Consider the following 19,028-nt stretch of genomic DNA (forward strand, 5'->3'; position numbering starts at 1 on the left):
TTGTTAGTGATGATATGAAATTACACATTGAAAGCGAAGTAACTTGTGAAACGTGTTATTTGAAAGAATAATATAATAAATGTGCTTTCCCCTAACACAGAGAACTGTAAATCATGTATTTCGAGTTCGGGGGCGCGAAGGGCGAGGAGTGTTACTTGATTTGATTTGCTTTTTAGTAACACATTGCATTGCAAATAAAGGTAGGCAGCATTAGTGGTAAGTAAAATAATATAAACAATAATAATAATCATAATAATCATAGTCATGGAGCCAAGGCAGAGCCCTCTTTAGGCAAAATGTCGATAACTTATATCGAGAGAACAGGAGGTGATAGTGAGATGGGACAACCGTTGGACACCGTGGACCCATAAGGCACATCGAGAAAATTAGGGGGGCGGGCGCCAGCCAGCCGTACTTATTTCCACATAATAATATAAAATTATATTGTCGAAATAGACACACGAGTTAGCTAGTAATATTTCATATTATTATTATTATTATTATTATTATTATTATTATTATTATTATTATTATTATTATTATTATTATTATTATTATTATTATCGACAGCGTCTTTTCATTACGTGTGCATGTTTGACATGAAGCCAAAGAGAAGATCCATCATTCCTAGAAAGAATAAGAGTAATCAGTTACTTTAACTGTGAACGACAGCGAAAAATACGAAAAGAGTGATTACCTGTAGCCAGGGGCGGATCCAGGGGGGAGATCGGGGTGATAGCCCCACCAGATAAGGGAACTTTTTTCATTATATATATATATATATATATATATATATATATATATATATATAACCCATCTCAAAGTTTGGAGCCCTCAAAAGTAACAGTATGACAACACCCCCCCAGAAGTCGGTCCTGGATCCGCCCCTGCCTGTAGCGAAAAGAAACAATACTTTCTCTCAAATGGATAAAAAATCAAGCCGAGATAGATTCGAACTCGCATGGACGGCGCGAACAGCCAGTTCCTTGTCCATTTTTTTTTCTTTAACTCACTCACCGAACGTGTTTCAGTAACTTACTTATTGCTAATTTTACTTGCTTCACTCGTTTAACTTGCTTTTTCTAATAACTTATAACGACAGGGACACGAACACAGAAACATCGAGGACAGTTAAAAATCATAGATGCTCTCCCGCCGGGAATCGAACCCGGGACACCATACACCAAAGGCGCACGTGCTAGCCACTAGACCAGCGGGGAGGGCACTGCTCACTCTCTGTGTCGTTAGGGATTACGACCACTGTATTGCCAGCTATCACTTCTGTGGGTTGTATACTATGATCACATGTTTCTTCTTTGCTGGAAGAGTTAAACCTACATTCTATGTAATACATGAGGTATTTAGACCTACATGCTCTTCATATAATGTAATAAAAGGGTCATGCTGGGAAGAAGAAAAAGAACATTCCTTGGACAAAACGGGAACTATTGGCATCAGAAATATTTATCTACGAGGCATGCGCAGTAATATATTTCAGAATAGTTACTGTTTAGTTCAGTAAACGAAGAAAGGGGTATAAAAAAGCAAATATGTCGCGTCAACGAGATCGACCAGAGTTGACAGAGGCGGAGCGGATTGATAATTGGTTCTTTATTCTGTAGTAGATCGTATCACAACTTTACGGGAGAGCAGAGAAAGAATTATAAACGCTGTCATATAGTAAGCTTTAGTAACACGATCATACAGACACAAATGGATGTAACTGTGAGTACTACAACTTGGATTTAACGAAAGCCGTTTAGATATTCAGTGGTTTGCAGGGTTGTATAAGACACAAAAAGTTAAGACACAATACAATTCTTCATACCTCAGCTTCCAGTAACTAGATACATGCAATTTCTGGATAGATACTGAAACTGCTGTCGGATTTTAATACATGACGTATTGCAGGATACAAAATGCTTTGCATTACTTGTTTGTTTGTAGACAGCTACTAGCTTAGTGTTCTGAAAGGTTTGTATAAGCTAGGGATAGTCAATACCGGAATTATCACTTTTCGGACTCCCGAAAGTAAAATCGGACAAATTCCGGAATTCGGAAAATTCCGATTTTGGAATAATTCCGGAATTCGGAAAAATCCGGAATTTAGAAATTTCTGATTTCGTTTACATTCCGGAATTCGGAAAAATCCGATTTTTTTCGAAATCCTGAGTTTTTCTCGATTCCGGAATTTTCTAAATTCCGGATTGTTTCCAAGTTCCGAAATTATTCTGAATTCCGGAGTGTAACTGAATTTAATATTTTTCCGAAATCCGGAAAGTGAAAATTCCGCTTCCGAAAAATGAATTTATTTTGGTTAATATGAATCGTGGCGGAAATATGTCTTTGACAAGGTAATGGCGACTGCTTTGAAAGAAATGGGGTGTATGAGAATTCAATCAATATTTGTAGTTTCGTGTGGAGAAAAAACAAACTTGTGAACCAACGGTTTAAGAACAACTCAAGTTATTAATGTAAACTTTTCCGACTTCATAAAAGAATTGCGAAAGACATTTTGAATCGAAGAAATATAACATACAAGTTTGCAAGCGGAGAGAAAGAAACCTAACGTAACCAGACTAAAAACGAATCTTTTACCGCGTAGCGATCGCGGTTCAGTGGTCAAGGTGCTTGTGCTAACACCTTGTATATTTTTTTTCTTTTTTGTTTTTTTGTTTTTTACTTTAGGATTTTTGATGGCGATTGATCAGCGATAACATATGTTTTATTATATTCAGACATTTGAATACTCGGATGTTTGAATATTTGAACTATCAAATCTTCAGGAATAATAATAATAATAAACTAATAATAATTATTATTATCTCGTAGAAGATTAAAAGCTAGGAGCTAATTATCGCTCAGGTCATACCATTACAAGCAGAAACGTGACATTTGGAAAGAATATTTCGGTTTGGTTTAATGTTTGCAACCTCCAACTGTTCGTCCCCCAATGACTAATTCACCATTCCTAATATAAAAGAATCACCCTGGGAACCGAACTTGTGTCCACAGATTAAAAGCGGCTCATTAACATCTGTGTGCACCCTGGAGGATTAGCATAATTGAATAAAACAGAAAAATCAAATAAAAACGAGCCCCCAAAAATCTCTCTCCAAGCAATGTACCGAATCCGGTTTAGATGCACCAGATTCAAACAAAAAAACTTCAATTACACCAAAACAGCAATCTAATAGGTAGATCCAAAAAACCTTAATGAGGAAGTTAATAATATGAAAGGATTACGCCCAAGGATTAACTTATAATAAATCTTTATTCATACTAGTAAATAAAAAAAAATTTCGCATCGTTCATTTCGAAGAAAAGAATCCAGCCCTTTATAGAAGGGAACCATTAATCACGCATATCTCCCCAAAATTTGCCGAAGGATGCTAAACGAATTATCTTAACGAAAAATTTGGGTAAGCCTAACTTCGCCTCCTTCGTGAGGTGTCAAACGGGACTTGAACCCCTAGCCTCCCCTCCCACTAAAGGAGTGGCGTGGCCCCCGAAGCCAGCTTAAAAAAACGGTTCAGCGACTTAATTCGCTTTCCCCTTCACACAACCCTTTTGCTGTGTGGTACAGTTTAAGACCAACAATTTCCGTAGCCCCCCAGACTCTCTTCCTTTTAAGAGAGTTGTGGTCTGAAATTATGTCAAAAACTAAACTTTTCGCATCGCGGCGATACAGCCCTCTTGTTGTACCATGTCAATCTCTAGCCGCCTCTTCGGCTAAGAATCTGAGAATTCCAGAAAAGAGATCTCGTCCCCTCTTTGGACAGAAATCCTAACCATCTACCTCTTTAGACGGTCGAGCTGGAATCCTCCCCCACCTATGATTCTCCTGCTCTTATATAGAAGATACAACCAACGGTCACCAGACAGACGCTTGGTTTAAATATTTTAAAATTAACAAACAAAAAATATCAACGGGCAAGATAGCGTTGGTTTCTGGCACTCCCCTAAGTGAGCTGTTTTTTTTAAAAAAAAAGAAAAAAAGAAATCCTGTTGGAAAAAAGGGAACTGCATGTTAGTTAACAAGCCATAGAAACAAAATCACACAAAGACAAAAATAAAAATATAGATTATATGAAATGTAATAATAATTTTACCCGGCCGGGATTTCTCTCTAAAACTATATTAACTGATAATACAATACACAAGAATAATTAAACAAGGTAATATATACAAATATAAATAGCAGCTCCCAAAGAGGGGGTTGCATGTTGCTCACGAGAAGAGGAGTTTCTCATCTCGTTTCTAAAACAAATAAAATAACATGAGAATTAACATTTTATATTCGAGACGGGTCAAGATTAACTCAAACTTTTTGTCTCTGTTTGGAGATGAGAATCGAGACGAGACGAAAAGTATCATAAACATATCCCGTCTTGTCTCGATTCTCGAAATAGTGTATGTCCATTCTTTAAGTAACAATTGCTCTGTAGACTGAATCTCATAGGCTATTTCGTTACATTATATTTCAGAGCTCATTGAATTATGCTCTGTGTAGGTATTTTGTATCAAAGCTTTTATATTTACCTCTGCATATCCTAAAAATTAGTTTATTATATGCCTTACTGTTGCGTGATATTCAGTTATATTTATTACAGTTATTTTCCTTAAAACATACAGTAGAATACTTTCTACATGAAAGTTCAATGGAACGTTGTAGTTTAAAATGTTGGTAGTTGCAGAGGTGTATCTTGAAGCAGTAGCGTAGCTAGGATGTGTGTTTGGGGGTAGGCCAAGTGCTGTTATAGGCACATATAGAAAAATTACAAACAAAAAATTTATAAACATAAAAATATATAAAAAAATTACAAACATCAAAGTACCAAAGTACATTGCCGGACCTCTTTGTAGGGGGCCTGCCCCTCCGGGCCCCCCCTTCCCTGCGCCACTGTCTTGAAGGTACGGAACCCTTTCCCCGAAATTTCTACTTTTAAGTAAGTTTTGCCAAATTTCAACGGCAAGTTTTAAACTTTTATTATTATCATTATTATTATTATTATTATTATTATTATTATTATTATATCAACACCGTGTATAATCTTTAAAAGATATACGGTTTGTATCTAAATAGTAAAAGCTAACGTCGTCGAGAAGTCTTCAGGAGGGAAGGACATCGGTCGTCGAGAAGTCTTCAGGAGGGAAGGACATCGGTCACGTTCTGGGTTTGAGTTCTGAAGGGGCAAGTATTCGGGCTCGAGCCAAAAATTGTTAAAAGTTAGTCTTCAGCCAAACATGTTTAAAACAGCTGGGACCGGGTTTAGGCTTCTCAACGGCTCGAGCGGCTCGGCTTACAGCTTATTCACTATTGAACCGAACCAAGAAGTGAGCCGAGCCAACAGCTCACCCAACCGAGCCGATTTGAGCCATCGGCTTAGTTGAGCTGAATCCTAACGTGCCGATGGACTAATTTCAACTTAGCTGGCTTGAACCGGTTCACATGAGCCGAGTAGGGGACCCATCCCAACCGAGAAAGCTCGAACCATCGGCTCAATTGAGCTGAGTCGATGGCTCGTTCCAACAGAGCCAGCTCGGGTCATCGGCTCATCCCAACTGTTCGCTCAGTTGATACGAGCCGAGCCGGTTGATATCGCTACCCGAGTTGGTCTTCTGCTTGGGCTCAAAAATTCGACAGTGCAGGTCTCAGCCTTGATTTTCAGAACAACAGTATATACTTATATTGGTGATTACGACATTTGAGGCTGTCTCGTAATAATAATAAAAAAAAACTTGTCTTCTCGTTATCTAGACGAGACGAGATACACAAAAATTGCCCCACGAGATGCACTCAAATTACGAGACGAGACGCACCCCTGTCGTGAGCAACATTAAAAAGTATTCCACATTAGTGCTTACATTTCTCAGGGCTTTCGCTTTCCAGTCTAATCAGGCCATTATTTAAAAAAGAGTTAAAACGAGCTGAACGAGCGAGCGAGCCATTATCAAACTCGACTCAACTCGAAACTCGCCCTGGAAAACAGCTTGACCTTGACCGCTACGCGGTAAACGATTCGTCTTTAGTCTGGTTACGTTAGTTTTCTTTGTCTCCGCTTGCAAACTTGTATGTTATATTTCTTCGATTCAAAATGTCTTTCGTATTTCTTTTATGATGTCGGAAAAGTTTACATTAATAACTTGAGTTTTTCTTAAACCGTTGGTTCACAAGTTTGTTTTTTCTCCACACGAAACTACAAATATGACAGATTGAATTCTCATACTCTCTATTTCTTTCAAAGCAGTCGCCATTACCTGTCCAAAGACTTATTTCCACCACGATTCATATTAACCAAAATAAATTCATTTTTTGGAAGCGGAATTTTCACTTTCCGGATTTCGGAAAATTATGAAATTCAGTTACACTCCATAATTCAGAAGAATTTCGGAACTCGGGAAGAATCCGGAATTTAGAAAACTCCGGATTTCAAAAAATATCCGGATTGTTCCGAATTCCGGAATGTAAACGAAATCAGAAATTTCTAAATTCCGGATTTTTCCGAATTCCGGAATTATTCCAAAATCGGAATTTTCCGAATTCCGGAATTTGTCCGATTTTACTTTCGGGAGTCCGAAAAGTAATAATTCCGGAATTGACAATCCCTAGTTTATACAAACCTTTCAGAACACTAAGCTAGTAGCTGTCTACAAACAAACAAGTAATGCAAAGCATTTTGTATCCTGCAATACGTCATGTATTAAAATCCGACAGCAGTTTCAGTATCTATCCAGAAATTGCATGTATCTAGTTACTGGAAGCTGAGGTATGAAGAATTTTATTGTGTCTTAACTTTTTGTGTCTTATACAACCCTGCAAACCACTGAATATCTAAACGGCTTTCGTTAAATCCAAGTTGTAGTACTCACAGTTACATCCATTTGTGTCTGTATGATCGTGTTACTAAAGCTTACTATATGACAGCGTTTATAATTCTTTCTCTGCTCTCCCGTAAAGTTGTGATACGATCTACTACAGAATAAAGAACCAATTATCAATCCGCTCCGCCTCTGTCAACTCTGGTCGATCTCGTTGACGCGACATATTTGCTTTTTTATACCCCTTTCTTCGTTTACTGAACTAAACAGTAACTATTCTGAAATATATTACTGCGCATGCCTCGTAGATAAATATTTCTGATGCCAATAGTTTCCGTTTTGTCCAAGGAATGTTCTTTTTCTTCTTCCCAGCATGACCCTTTTATTACATTATATGAAGAGCATGTAGGTCTAAATACCTAATGTATTACATAGAATGTAGGTTTAACTCTTCCAGCAAAGAAGAAACATGTGATCATAGTATACAACTCACAGAAGTGATAGCTGGAAATACAGTAGTCGTAATCCCTAACGACACAGAGAGTGAGCAGTGCCCTCCCCGCTGGTCTAGTGGCTAGCACGTGCGCCTTTGGTATATGGTGTCCCGGGTTCGATTCCCGGCGGGAGAGCATCTATGATTTTTAACTGTCCTCGATGTTTCTGTGTTCGTGTCCCTGTCGTTATAAGTTATTAGAAAAAGCAAGTTAAACGAGTGAAGCAAGTAAAATTAGCAGTAAGTAATTTACTGAAACACGTTCGGTGAGTCAGTTAAAGAAAAAAAATGGACAAGGAACTGGCTGTTCGCGCCGTCCATGCGAGTTCGAATCTATCTCGGCTTGAATTTTTATCCATTTGAGAGAAAGTATTGTTTCTTTTCGCTACAGGCAGGGGCGGATCCAGGACCGACTTCTGGAGGGGGGGTTGTTATACTGTTACTTTTGAGGGCTCCAAACTTTGAGATGGGTTTTATATATATATATATAAAATGAAAAAAGTTCCCTTATCTGGGGGGGCTATCACCCCGATCTCCCCCCTGGATCCGCCCCTGGCTACAGGTAATCACTCTTTTCGTATTTTTCGCTGTCGTTCACAGTTAAAGTAACTGACTACTCTTATTCTTTCTACGAATGATGGACCTTCTCTTTGGCTTCATGTCAAACATGCACACGTAATGAAAAGACGCTGTCGATAATAATAATAATAATAATAATAATAATAATAATAATAATAATAATAATAATAATAATAATAATAATAATAATAATAATAATATGAAATATTACTAGCTAACTCGTGTGTCTATTTCGACAATATAATTTTATATTATTATGTGGAAATAAGTACGGCTGGCTGGCGCCCGCCCCCCTAATTTTTTCGATGTGCCTTATGGGTCCACGGTGTCCAACGGTTGTCCCATCTCACTATCACCTCCTGTTCTCTCGATATAAGTTATCGACATTTTGCCTAAAGAGGGCTCTGTCGTGGCTCCATGACTACCCATGACAATGACTCTTCGTTCATTTTGCATTGAAATCGCTCATTTTTCTGATTACTATGAGTGCATACTGTCCAACGTTGCTCCCATCATTCAACAGTTTCCCGTTCTCTCGATATAAATTGCTCATATTTGGTTGTAAGGGAGTTATGGCGTTACAATTATTACGTTTGAAGAAGAATTGAGGAAGATATTGCCTTGCCTCAAACAATACCTATTATTTTTATTTTTATTTTTATTATTATTATTATTATTATTATTTTTTGTATTATTATTATTATTATTATTATTATTATTATTATTATTATTATTATTATTATTATTATTATTATTATTTTACTTACCACTAATGTTGCCTACCTTTATTTGCAATGCAATGTGTTACTAAAAAGCAAATCAAATCAAGTAACACTCCTCGCCCTTCGCGCCCCCGAACTCGAAATACATGATTTACAGTTCTCTGTGTTAGGGGAAAGCACATTTATTATATTATTCTTTCAAATAACACGTTTCACAAGTTACTTCGCTTTCAATGTGTAATTTCATATCATCACTAACAATCATCTTGTTCCGATACGAAAATAACCCTCTCCTGCAAAAAAAAAAAAAAAAAAAAAAAAAGCCTGACCGTAGCGAAAGGGCGTGAACATCCTTTATGCGATTAATCGGGTCCAATATTTCAATAAGTCTCTGCACACAAATATTTCAGTAAAAGAGGAAAAGTTATTCAAACTTTCTAAATACCTATTTATGGGCGAAATTTGGTTCCCTTGAAAATTTTTGAGAGTTTGAAGGGCCGTCATTTTGAACATTTTCATCTGATTATTCTGGTTAACGAACTCATCAAGATATTTCAACAATGTTTGTGCCAAGTTTCGTCTCAATCCGCTGAAAATTAGGGTGGTTATGGCATTCACAAATAGCGTTATATATATACAGATAGATAGATAAATAGACACACAGAGGGAGAGAGAAAAAGTGTTTTGCTCCCTTCTCGCACCTGTGGTGCGTCAGAGCTAAACCGGGCCCCTTTGCAAAACGTATTGACCAGCCTGACCTAAACACAAACCTCTTACTTGCTAACGTAGAAACGTGGTCGGGAGGTGTAAGGCATGTAGAAATTGTATTTTTAATAACCATGAGTATGGTCTACTTCCATGTTTTTCTTTTTACTTTTTGCAGCTACATCGGAACGTTCAATTTTTATTCTTTACTAATTGCGAATGGCGTTTACATTCAAAATATGAGGAATTTTGGTGGCATTTGTTCGGATATTCTTCTCTTTTGAAATGAAGAAAAGAATAAAAGCAATACGCAAAGACAAAGTATTATCAGTACTAAACATTACCAATAATAATTGCTACGAAAAACTAAATACGACCTCTTTTACCATCTCTCATGAGTTGTATGTATTATTAACAAAAATTTTCAAGAATGTCCTTGCCGAGGATTCGAACTTGCGTCCTTTGCATTTGTAAGCCAGCACCTTAACCACTACACCAAGATCACGGCATGGTGACCGTTTAGTTGTCGGCGTATTTGTTGTATTTGTGTTATATGTTTCCACTTCGACAATTTTTACTCTTTTTTTTGTAAGTTTAACAGCTGTTTCTGGCTTTCTCTTTCGGTGTCGTCCTTTATTTACACAATGCACTATTCGTATTCACAGCTTGTGCCCCTCTGCAATGTCTTATTCAGATTAAGCTTTTCTTTTTGCCCCTCAGTAAACATTTGATTGATTTAATTCTCATACTCTCCACGGATGGAGCGCAGGAATGCCAGACTCGAAAAATAGGTGTACATTTACTTTCCTGACAGATCATACATGTAGTAACGTACAGTATCAGTTTTATCTATACTTGTTTGTTTTTTAACCATGACACAAACACTCCTTTACACACACAGTACTTACAATACATAGCGTAAAAAAATTAAAATAATAATAAAAAAAATAGCGTTTCGTCAGAAAGTTTTAATTAAAACTGTACGCACCAGCATCTGCTTCTTCGGTCATTTCTTCCTCCTCCCTTTGACGTTTTTGATCATCACAGAACTGGAAATGCAAGAGCAAAACTTTTTGAGTACTGGCGAACACGTAAACAACCACATTCTGCTATTGCTGAGGAATGGGCAGGGAGAGATGAGAAGTAAAAAAGAAAGCGGAAGGGGGAAAAGCAGAGAAGTCTGGGAACGTAATTGGATTGTGAAAAAAAAAAAAAAGTTAGCAGCAAAAACAATGTGTAACTTCTGTCTGCCATCGCTTACGAAGCTGTGTTTACTAGAGGAGATTTAGGTAAAAAGTGACAATTAATACATTAAATATTCTATGTCTCGTGGAATTGTTGCAACTTCTTTCATACATTTTAAAAGCTCTAGCTCTTTCTAGCTCTTTCTGTCTGAGGGTTAAAATTATTCCATCTGCTAATTCGTTATATGAGCATTAATTTTCGTCACAAGAAGTATAAGTTCTCTCTTTTACTTTCAAGTTCGTTGTTGACACATTATGAAAAATATTTATAAACAACAGTATTTATACAGAATCAATTTGACTTTACCTTTTATATTTTTCAGTAGATGTGATCTTTTTGCCAATTTCTTCTTTGTATACAAATAGCCAAAAATATCTTTACATGTAAAATGTCTGGAATTAAATTGAAAATACACTTGAGGTTAGAAAATGCGAGTAAATTAAGGAGTTGCGAAAAAATGTGTGGTTGGAAATTTTTTACTCTCAAAATGCTGAAATGTCCTTCTAAATGCTGACAGATGGTAACCTAATTTTTGTCAAGCCATCCATGGGCCACATTCCGAACCAACTTTTGCAAAATTTACGGAGCGCATTGCATCGCAACTAAAACCACACAAAAAGCCATTATAAATACTATATCGATTATTATCGCAAACTAAATCGCAAATTTGACGCAAACGGTTACAGAATTATACCACATGTCTCTATATTTAAGCATGATTAACAAATGAAAAACAATCTTTTATCTTTAGATGTAAAATGTACGATAGCTCTAAAAAAAATCTCTATAATCAATCGCTTTCGATCTGTTACTCATTACTATCTCATTAAATAGGCCGTCTACTTACCTCCTTATTATTAGCATCTAGTAGTAAGACCTTTCCAAAAGAAATAAAAATCTTCCTTGCCTAGGGTTGGGTAGGCGAGGCCATGGTTTAATGCTTATAATTCCAGATAACAATTCTCGTGATTTATATATAAAGACAAAAGTAATTTTATTTATCATAGAAATAAATATCTAAATAAAAGAAAGTAAGCTTTCATGATTTAAGTGTATTAATCAGGGTTTAGCTAAACATCTGGCTAGTTAAGTATAGACAGGAGCAGTGGCGTATTTAGGGGAGGCGCTTCTGGGCTTAAGCCCCCCCCCGAAATTTTATTTACTATATTAAATTAAATGAAATATCTTGCAGAATTATCACATTTCCAGGACTAAAGTTAGAAAAGCCTCTCCATCCGAAACAAAATCGAAAATACGCCACTGGATAGGAGAATCTATCTTCTACGAGAGAACTCCTTCGTGCCTAAGCGGTTAGCGTATATGCCTTTGGCGTGGTAGATCTGGCGAAAGCTCATGTGGCTTGGATTCCACGTTAATCAGTAGATCCACGGCCCATATAGCCTCGCTGCCGAAAGGGACGTTAAACTCAAAATCATCTCAATTCTCTTCTGTGAGACATCAAAACAATATTATTAGTATAATAGACTACAATTAATTACCTGTCCAATAAATAGACTAGAGTAATTTCCTTAACTTGGGTTAGGTAACAAGGGCCCTGAATTCCTTGCGTGCTGACGATCCCCGTGAAATTTACATGTATAAAGGAAAGACAACCTCCACTTAGGTCTCTCTTGATCTATATCTTATGCTTTGATTCTTCCTGGAGGAGCTCAAGTAGTTCGGATCCCACGTTAAGCAATAGATCCATGTCTCATATAGCTTCGCTGCAGAAAAGGACGCTAAACTCAAAATCACTTCATCTTCACTCTGACACCTATTAAAAGCAAACTGGCTATAAAAACTTAAAATGGAATGAACTAAGTAAGCAAGGATCAAATACCTGTCAGTGATATCAAGCTTCTCAGTTTCAGAGCTGTAAATTTTTTACAGACATACCGTATCAATCGGTTGAATTTATTAATCTGTACAAAAGGACATGTTAAGTGTAAAAACTCTTGCGTAACTTTCGAAAAAATGGATTAAATAAAAACTACTTTCTCTGTGAACCTAAAAAATTGATCCTGAACGAGAACTATGCTACTTACTGAGTTGAAAGTAATATTCCTCATTAAGAGTCTTCATCCCGGCGAAATTAAAATGCCGCTAATTTTACATTAATTATGTGATATCTTCAAATAGATAAAAGATAATCGAAATGTGGAACAAGAGCGCCCTAGACAATATCATTTTACATGTGACACTGTTATCACGACTCACTTATCTGCTTTCGATGTCGAGCCATTTTGAAAATCGGCATTTATTTTCGCGTTTCTAAACAGCTGAAAACATAAAGCCACTAGGTGACTTGTGATAACGGCACCTCACGCAAAATAATATTGTCTAGAGCGCTCTTGTTTCACATTTGAATTATCTTTTATCTATTTGAAGATGTCAAATAAATACTGTAAAATTAGCGGTATTTTAAAACACGCCAGGGATTTGAACGAAATCGTATACTTTCACGTTGGGAGCCCTGGTGACTCCCCTAATTATAACAGCATCATGATTGATACCCCGCTGGAAAGCTTATGGAACACATATTCCAACGAGGTAACATTTCTGCTACTGCTGCAATACAAAGCGAGATAAGAATTCAGAACGAAATTCTTTAAAAATGCCCTGTATATCATTTTCGAAGCATTATTGCAGCTCTTAGCGACGGCAGCCTAATGACCCACCTAATTATCACAGATTCATAATTGATACATCGTTGGAAAGCTTATGGAACACAGGTTCCAACAAGGTAACATTTGTGCAATTCCCACCCTATCTTGTCTTATATGGAACCTACCTGAAAATAAATGTCGGTTCCATTTACGCCAAGGAACGGAGGCTCAAAAATTTGGCCAACTTTGCCCCCAGCCTTCCTCCCCCATATAAGTAACAACTGTACATACAGGGTATTACCATGTACTTTTTGGAACAAAAACTATGCCCCAGGGTCCCCAGCAGGGTCCCAGACGGGGTCCAACTAAAAAGTTTCAAATGGCAAGAGGGGTTAAGTAGCACATCGTTTGAATGCTAACTGAAAGAATACAGAGCAAGTCTCGACTTTCTACGACAACCCTGTGCAAAATGGCGATGGGTCAAAATGTAAACAAAAGCTTAATTGAAAATCTATGGCCACCTTGAATTCAAGATGGCCACTTAAAACATATATCGAAAGGATAAGCATACCAAACTGCTGAAGCTAGGAAAACCAAATTTTGCATGTATGTTGATTAGTAGGTGACGAAAAGATCCGAAATGTTAAAAGACACGACATCTTGAGTTTAAAATGCCGCACTATGTATCGAATAGATGTCCAGCTCAAACCACTGCTGTTGTAGAAGCGAAATGTGATATTTACGTTTATGGTTAATAGCAGATATCCTGAAAATATCAAAGAGTATTATCTGTAATCAAATATGGCTGCCGGCGTGAAAAATGAGTATGTATATAAATATGCTATTTCTTGGAATATTGTGATAAACCAACAAATTTTGCGCAGCTCGATGCACTGAAATGATTTACACGTGGTTTGGTCTTGTAAGTTAATGTTGTAAGTTAACCAATCTTGTAAGTTAGTTTTTTTTTCTTGTATATTTGGTATTGCTTGAAATATTGCAATCAAACCAACGAATAACATACAAATGTAATCATCACGAATGCGTTACAATAGAGCCCCCAACTTGACTGGTGCAGCAAGCCCTTTATGTATGCTACGTATAACAAAATTAGAAAAAAACTCTAAGGTATTCAACTTTTGTTTAACAGTATGAATAGGAAGTCAGAGTTGTGTGTTCATCGCATATTCGTTATATTCGCGTAAAAGATATTGAGAGAACCGTGACGAACGTGCATTAGGAACAAAACATATATGTGTTGTTACGGAATGAAATAATAGTTGAAGTGAATCGAAATTCAATTGTTCTGTAGTCTTCCTATTGTTTCTAAATACATAATAGTGAAAAATAGAGATTTAGATTTGTACTGGTATGAATGACATAAGTTTTAAGCGGCCATCTTGGATTCAAGGTGGCCATAGATTTTCAATTAAGCTTTTGTTTACACTTTGGCCCAACGCCATTTTACACAGCGTTATGGTAGAAGGTCGAGATTTGCTTCGTCTTCTCTCATTTAACAACAGCTTTCAAACGATGTACTACTTAACCCCTCTTGCCATTTGAAACTTTTTGGTTGGGCCCCACCTGAGACCCTATGGGGGCCCTGGAACAAGACGTTTTAATCTAAATGATTGTACTTTGAAAATAACACCACACTTCCTTTCCCCTGTTTTCACATTTGTCTCACCGTTTCCTACTTATAGGGGTGACCATGGACTTTTCAATTAAGTTTTTGTTTACATTTTGACCCGCCGCCATTTTGCATAGGGTTGTCGTAGAGAGTCGAGACTTGCTGCATTTTCTTTCATTTTACAACAGCTTTCAAACGATGTGCTGCTTAATCCCACTTATCATTTGAAAATTTTGAGTTGGATTCCTTCTGGGACCCTGGGGCAAACTTTTTTAAATCCCAAAACGTGTGTCTTTGAAAATGAGGGGATACGTGTTCGCCGAGTTTTTCATTTACCCAACCGTTTCCGAACAAATGACCCGGTTCAAACTATTTTGCCAGCTTTGTAGGTTTTACATTACAAAATATGTTGTAATTCACGACACTCCGCCCGCTGGCACATGTAACTTTGGGATTCGTCTAGTTATAATATAGCAAATGCAAACACAATTGTCTCGTTCGAATCTCAGCGGAGCCACTTCGTGACCCTCCCTTGTGAGCAATTTAGGTTTAAAGCCTTGACACAGCAGGTGCGTCAATGGGTGTTTAAAGGTTAACTCTTCATTATGATACTACCACGACAATGATCATACTACGGTACGGATATAGCCTAAATGTATAATTAATGCTTAAATTTTAACTCTGTTAAAATAAACTACTGCCCAAAAATAAGACATGTCGACATCAAACTGAACAAAAACATGTTTGACACCAAATTCTCATGCACAGTTTTCGAGAATATCTAGAAAAACACTTTTTGGCGAAAATATTTAGTTCGTTGTCAATCATGATTTATAGTTTTTTTTTTTAGATATGTATTTTGCTGAAAGAAATGGTTATTTATGCACTGCAGATGTAACAAATTTCAGTGTTAACTAACATATTGTAAGTATTGTTGTTCCTGTCTTTTCCTAACAATGATACACGTTCCTTTACGCACGTACTACTTACAAATTATAAGTTTAGTTAAAATTCATTTTCTGATACATGTTAAGAAGAAAATACTGAGCGCCATCTATCATGTAAACTAGGAAGGAGGATCAGAAACTAAGGTTACAAGGCCGATATTTCTGAAGTTACGTTTCTTGCAGAAGAATGACGAGTATAACGGTAATTTTAATACATGGAGTTGGCAACAGTGCAGAGTTTCAGGTACCCGCCACCTTGGCGCTAGTTGTAAGTAAACACAAATAGCGACTCGTTTGGAAAACTGGTCTCGCGAAGAAGTCCGCTCAGCTATTCGATTTCTGTTGGCGAAACATGTAATCGCGGCAGATTTTCACCGGTAGCTGGTAATGGGGCGTTTACACTTGGTCGATTTAGTCGCACGGCTAAATCGACTCGCTGCATTTGCGACTAAATCGAAGCAACTAGGCCGAATCAGATCGATGGATGTGTTCAATTGTTTCAACCGAAATTGAATGCTGCTTGTCGACTCGCTCTCCTCTGGTCGATTCGAAATCGACTGGCAATTTTAAAGATGTCCAAGCAAAAAGTAATTGGTACAATTTGCGGTGTTATAGCAGAAGAAAATAGAATCGACCACAGAAAATAGAACGTCTTTCAATTCAGTTGCTAGTCGATTAGTCGCTTTCGATCAACAAGCGATTAAGTTGAAGTCTGTTTACACGGTCGATTAAGTTGAAAGTGACGTCAATTCAACTGAATCGAACGCAAATCGACTAAGTGTAAACGCCCCATAAAGGAGACGGTCAGGATTTCTCGGCGAGGCAGCCATCTTCCTTCACAGCAACACTTGTCCGAATACGGCCCAGAAGACCACCACGCTGTTGAAGCAGTTTTGCTAGCACATCATCGACCACCCTACCTACAGCCCGAACCTCGCTCCAAGCGACTTTCACCTGTTCCCACACTTGAAGGAGCACGTCGGAGGTCGTCCTTCGCTTCAGACGAGGAGGTGACAACATAGCTGAACACGCGAGGTCAGGATTTTTACCAGGATGGAATCTTCAAACTTATCCCACGATGCAATAAGTGCCTCAACCGATATGGGGTCCATGTCAAAAAATAAACCAATGTATAAAAGTTAGCTGTATTAATCGTATGAAATATATAGTGTACACGTTTCACTACAGACTTTATAACCTTACTTTCTGCCTCAGTATTTTTGCATTCAATAAAAATATGATTATATAGCCTACCTAAGATAGGATAAAATATCGTTACAAAAAATAACCTTAACGTTAAATTCTTTGATCTACGGACCCTTTCACTAAGTCATTATAAGTAGTGCTGTTATTTATGGTTTTTATGCATGTACCGGTACGTTTGTCTCCATTTATTATTATTAGTAATAGTGCTTGTAGTAGTTATTGTAATTGTTGTTGTATTATCTAAAATAATGTAATTTCACTTTATGTGTATTTTACTTAATAAAGCTTATCCGATGAGTATGTTTTCTGTTACGTAATATTGAGATTTCAGATTTTAATTTCAGTTTATACCTCAAAATGTAAATCATCTTACGAGCCAGGACCGGCAGGACCGTATCCACGGAGGGCTAGACTTGGTCTACCCTCCTAAAATTGTCACAGTAGGCTTGCAAATGAACTATAATATGGTTGGGTCGGGCCCCCCTTACATTTTTGGCCTGGCTACCGCCCTGAGGACATGTATTATGCTGCCAATATGTCTTGAGCCGTGGCAAAAATGCGAACTAAAGCTCACACCCCGATGAGCCAATAAGGGTTCAGCAGCTGCTAAGCGAGAGAGCCTTAGCGAAAGAGAGTGGAATTCTTCAGCCGATTGCAGCGCCGGACAAGGAAGACTAGGTGTCAAGTCAATGTGGTATATTTATAATAGCATATAATCCAGCTCATTTGGTAGGAAACGACTTGTACTGTGAGCATTGATGTTGTATATGATAGCCTATGAAGCCGCAAACTGCAACAAACTCAAGCTCTCATTTAGTTGGAAGGTTCCGTCTGTTATAACCTTGTGTTCCATAGCCACACAAAAAGAGGCCACTGTGACTCAGTGGTTGAGCACTTACCTCTCGTGCGTGGGGATCCTGGTTCGACCCCGGCCAAGTAAGTTCGTGGTGGATAACATCGTGCTCGTAGGTTTCCTCAGAACATTCCCGTTTCCTCTCACTTTCTCATTCCACTAATTCTTCCACAGTCATTCATTTACTATAATCTGAGCTCCTCCGTGGCTAAGCGGTTAGCGTACGCGCCTTTGGCGTGGGAGACCCGGGTTCGATTCCCGGTGGGAGCTCATGTGGTTCGGATTCCACGTTAATCAGTAGGTCCACGTCTCATATAGCCTCGCTGCTGAAAGGGACGCTAAACTGAAATCACATCACATCACATCATTTACTATAATCAGCGTCTCCATTATCCTAAAACATATACGTAATCGTGGGACGTTAAACTCGAAGATTTCATTTCAATTTTCATTTCAAAACACAAAAATTTAACTGGATTCTTGTTATATTACGTACACAGTTAAAATTGTGTCAATTTTCTAAAGAAAAAAATTATAAATAGTTTATTTTTCTATGTGATTTTTTATATATACAGTGGCGGATCCAGGATATGATCAAGGAACGGGCCAAACCATAGTTTGCCGCTTTATGCAGTGTAAAACTCGATTGAAGTCCATTTTATCCAGTGTATACCTGAGGGCCAAGGGGGGGGGGCTATAGCCGCTATAGGCCCCCTTGGATCCGCCCTTGTATATATATATATATCGATAGATAGATACATAGATTAATTTTGAAGTTGATTGTTTTAGAAACAAAAGATATTAAAAGAATCTTAATTCATATAAAATATCAATTTTAACTGCATATTCTAAATTAAGGAATGATCTCCAGGGGTGGATCCAGGGGGGGCAATCGCCCCCCAGAAGAGGACACTTATTTTATATATACGTAAATAAAACCCATCTCAGAGTTTGGAGCTCTTAAAAGTAGCCCTAAGTAGCAGTATTACAACAACCCCCCAGAAGTCCGTCCTGGATCCGCCCCTGCGTCTATCTATGATAATTTCTCACATATTAATTTAGCCTGCAATGTTGAATTTCTAATGTGAGATTCTCTTTGTGATTTAGTGCATTTTCTTCTTTGAAAAATTAACAACTCAACGGACCTCTATTAGCTGTCTTTAGCATTACTTGTAAGTATTGTTCATTTCATTTGATATTGATCGCATATGTATATGCTC

At 37.5% G+C, this 19,028-nt stretch overlaps 1 protein-coding gene across 1 annotated transcript in view; it reads right to left on the reverse strand.

Annotated features, from left to right (window-relative positions):
* LOC145684912 (uncharacterized) overlaps window positions 1–19,028 on the reverse strand; it is an 81,603-nt gene that overhangs the window by 16,455 nt on the left and 46,120 nt on the right. The window contains exon 7 of the mRNA XM_081757263.1: window positions 10,310–10,370. Within this exon, the coding sequence (XP_081613389.1) occupies window positions 10,310–10,370 (61 nt within the window). The remainder of the gene's footprint in view (window positions 1–10,309; window positions 10,371–19,028) is intronic.

This window comes from Thermobia domestica, chromosome 5, assembly GCF_964235325.1.
Source record: "Thermobia domestica chromosome 5, izTheDome1.hap1.1, whole genome shotgun sequence".
Lineage (NCBI taxonomy): Eukaryota > Metazoa > Arthropoda > Insecta > Zygentoma > Lepismatidae > Thermobia > Thermobia domestica.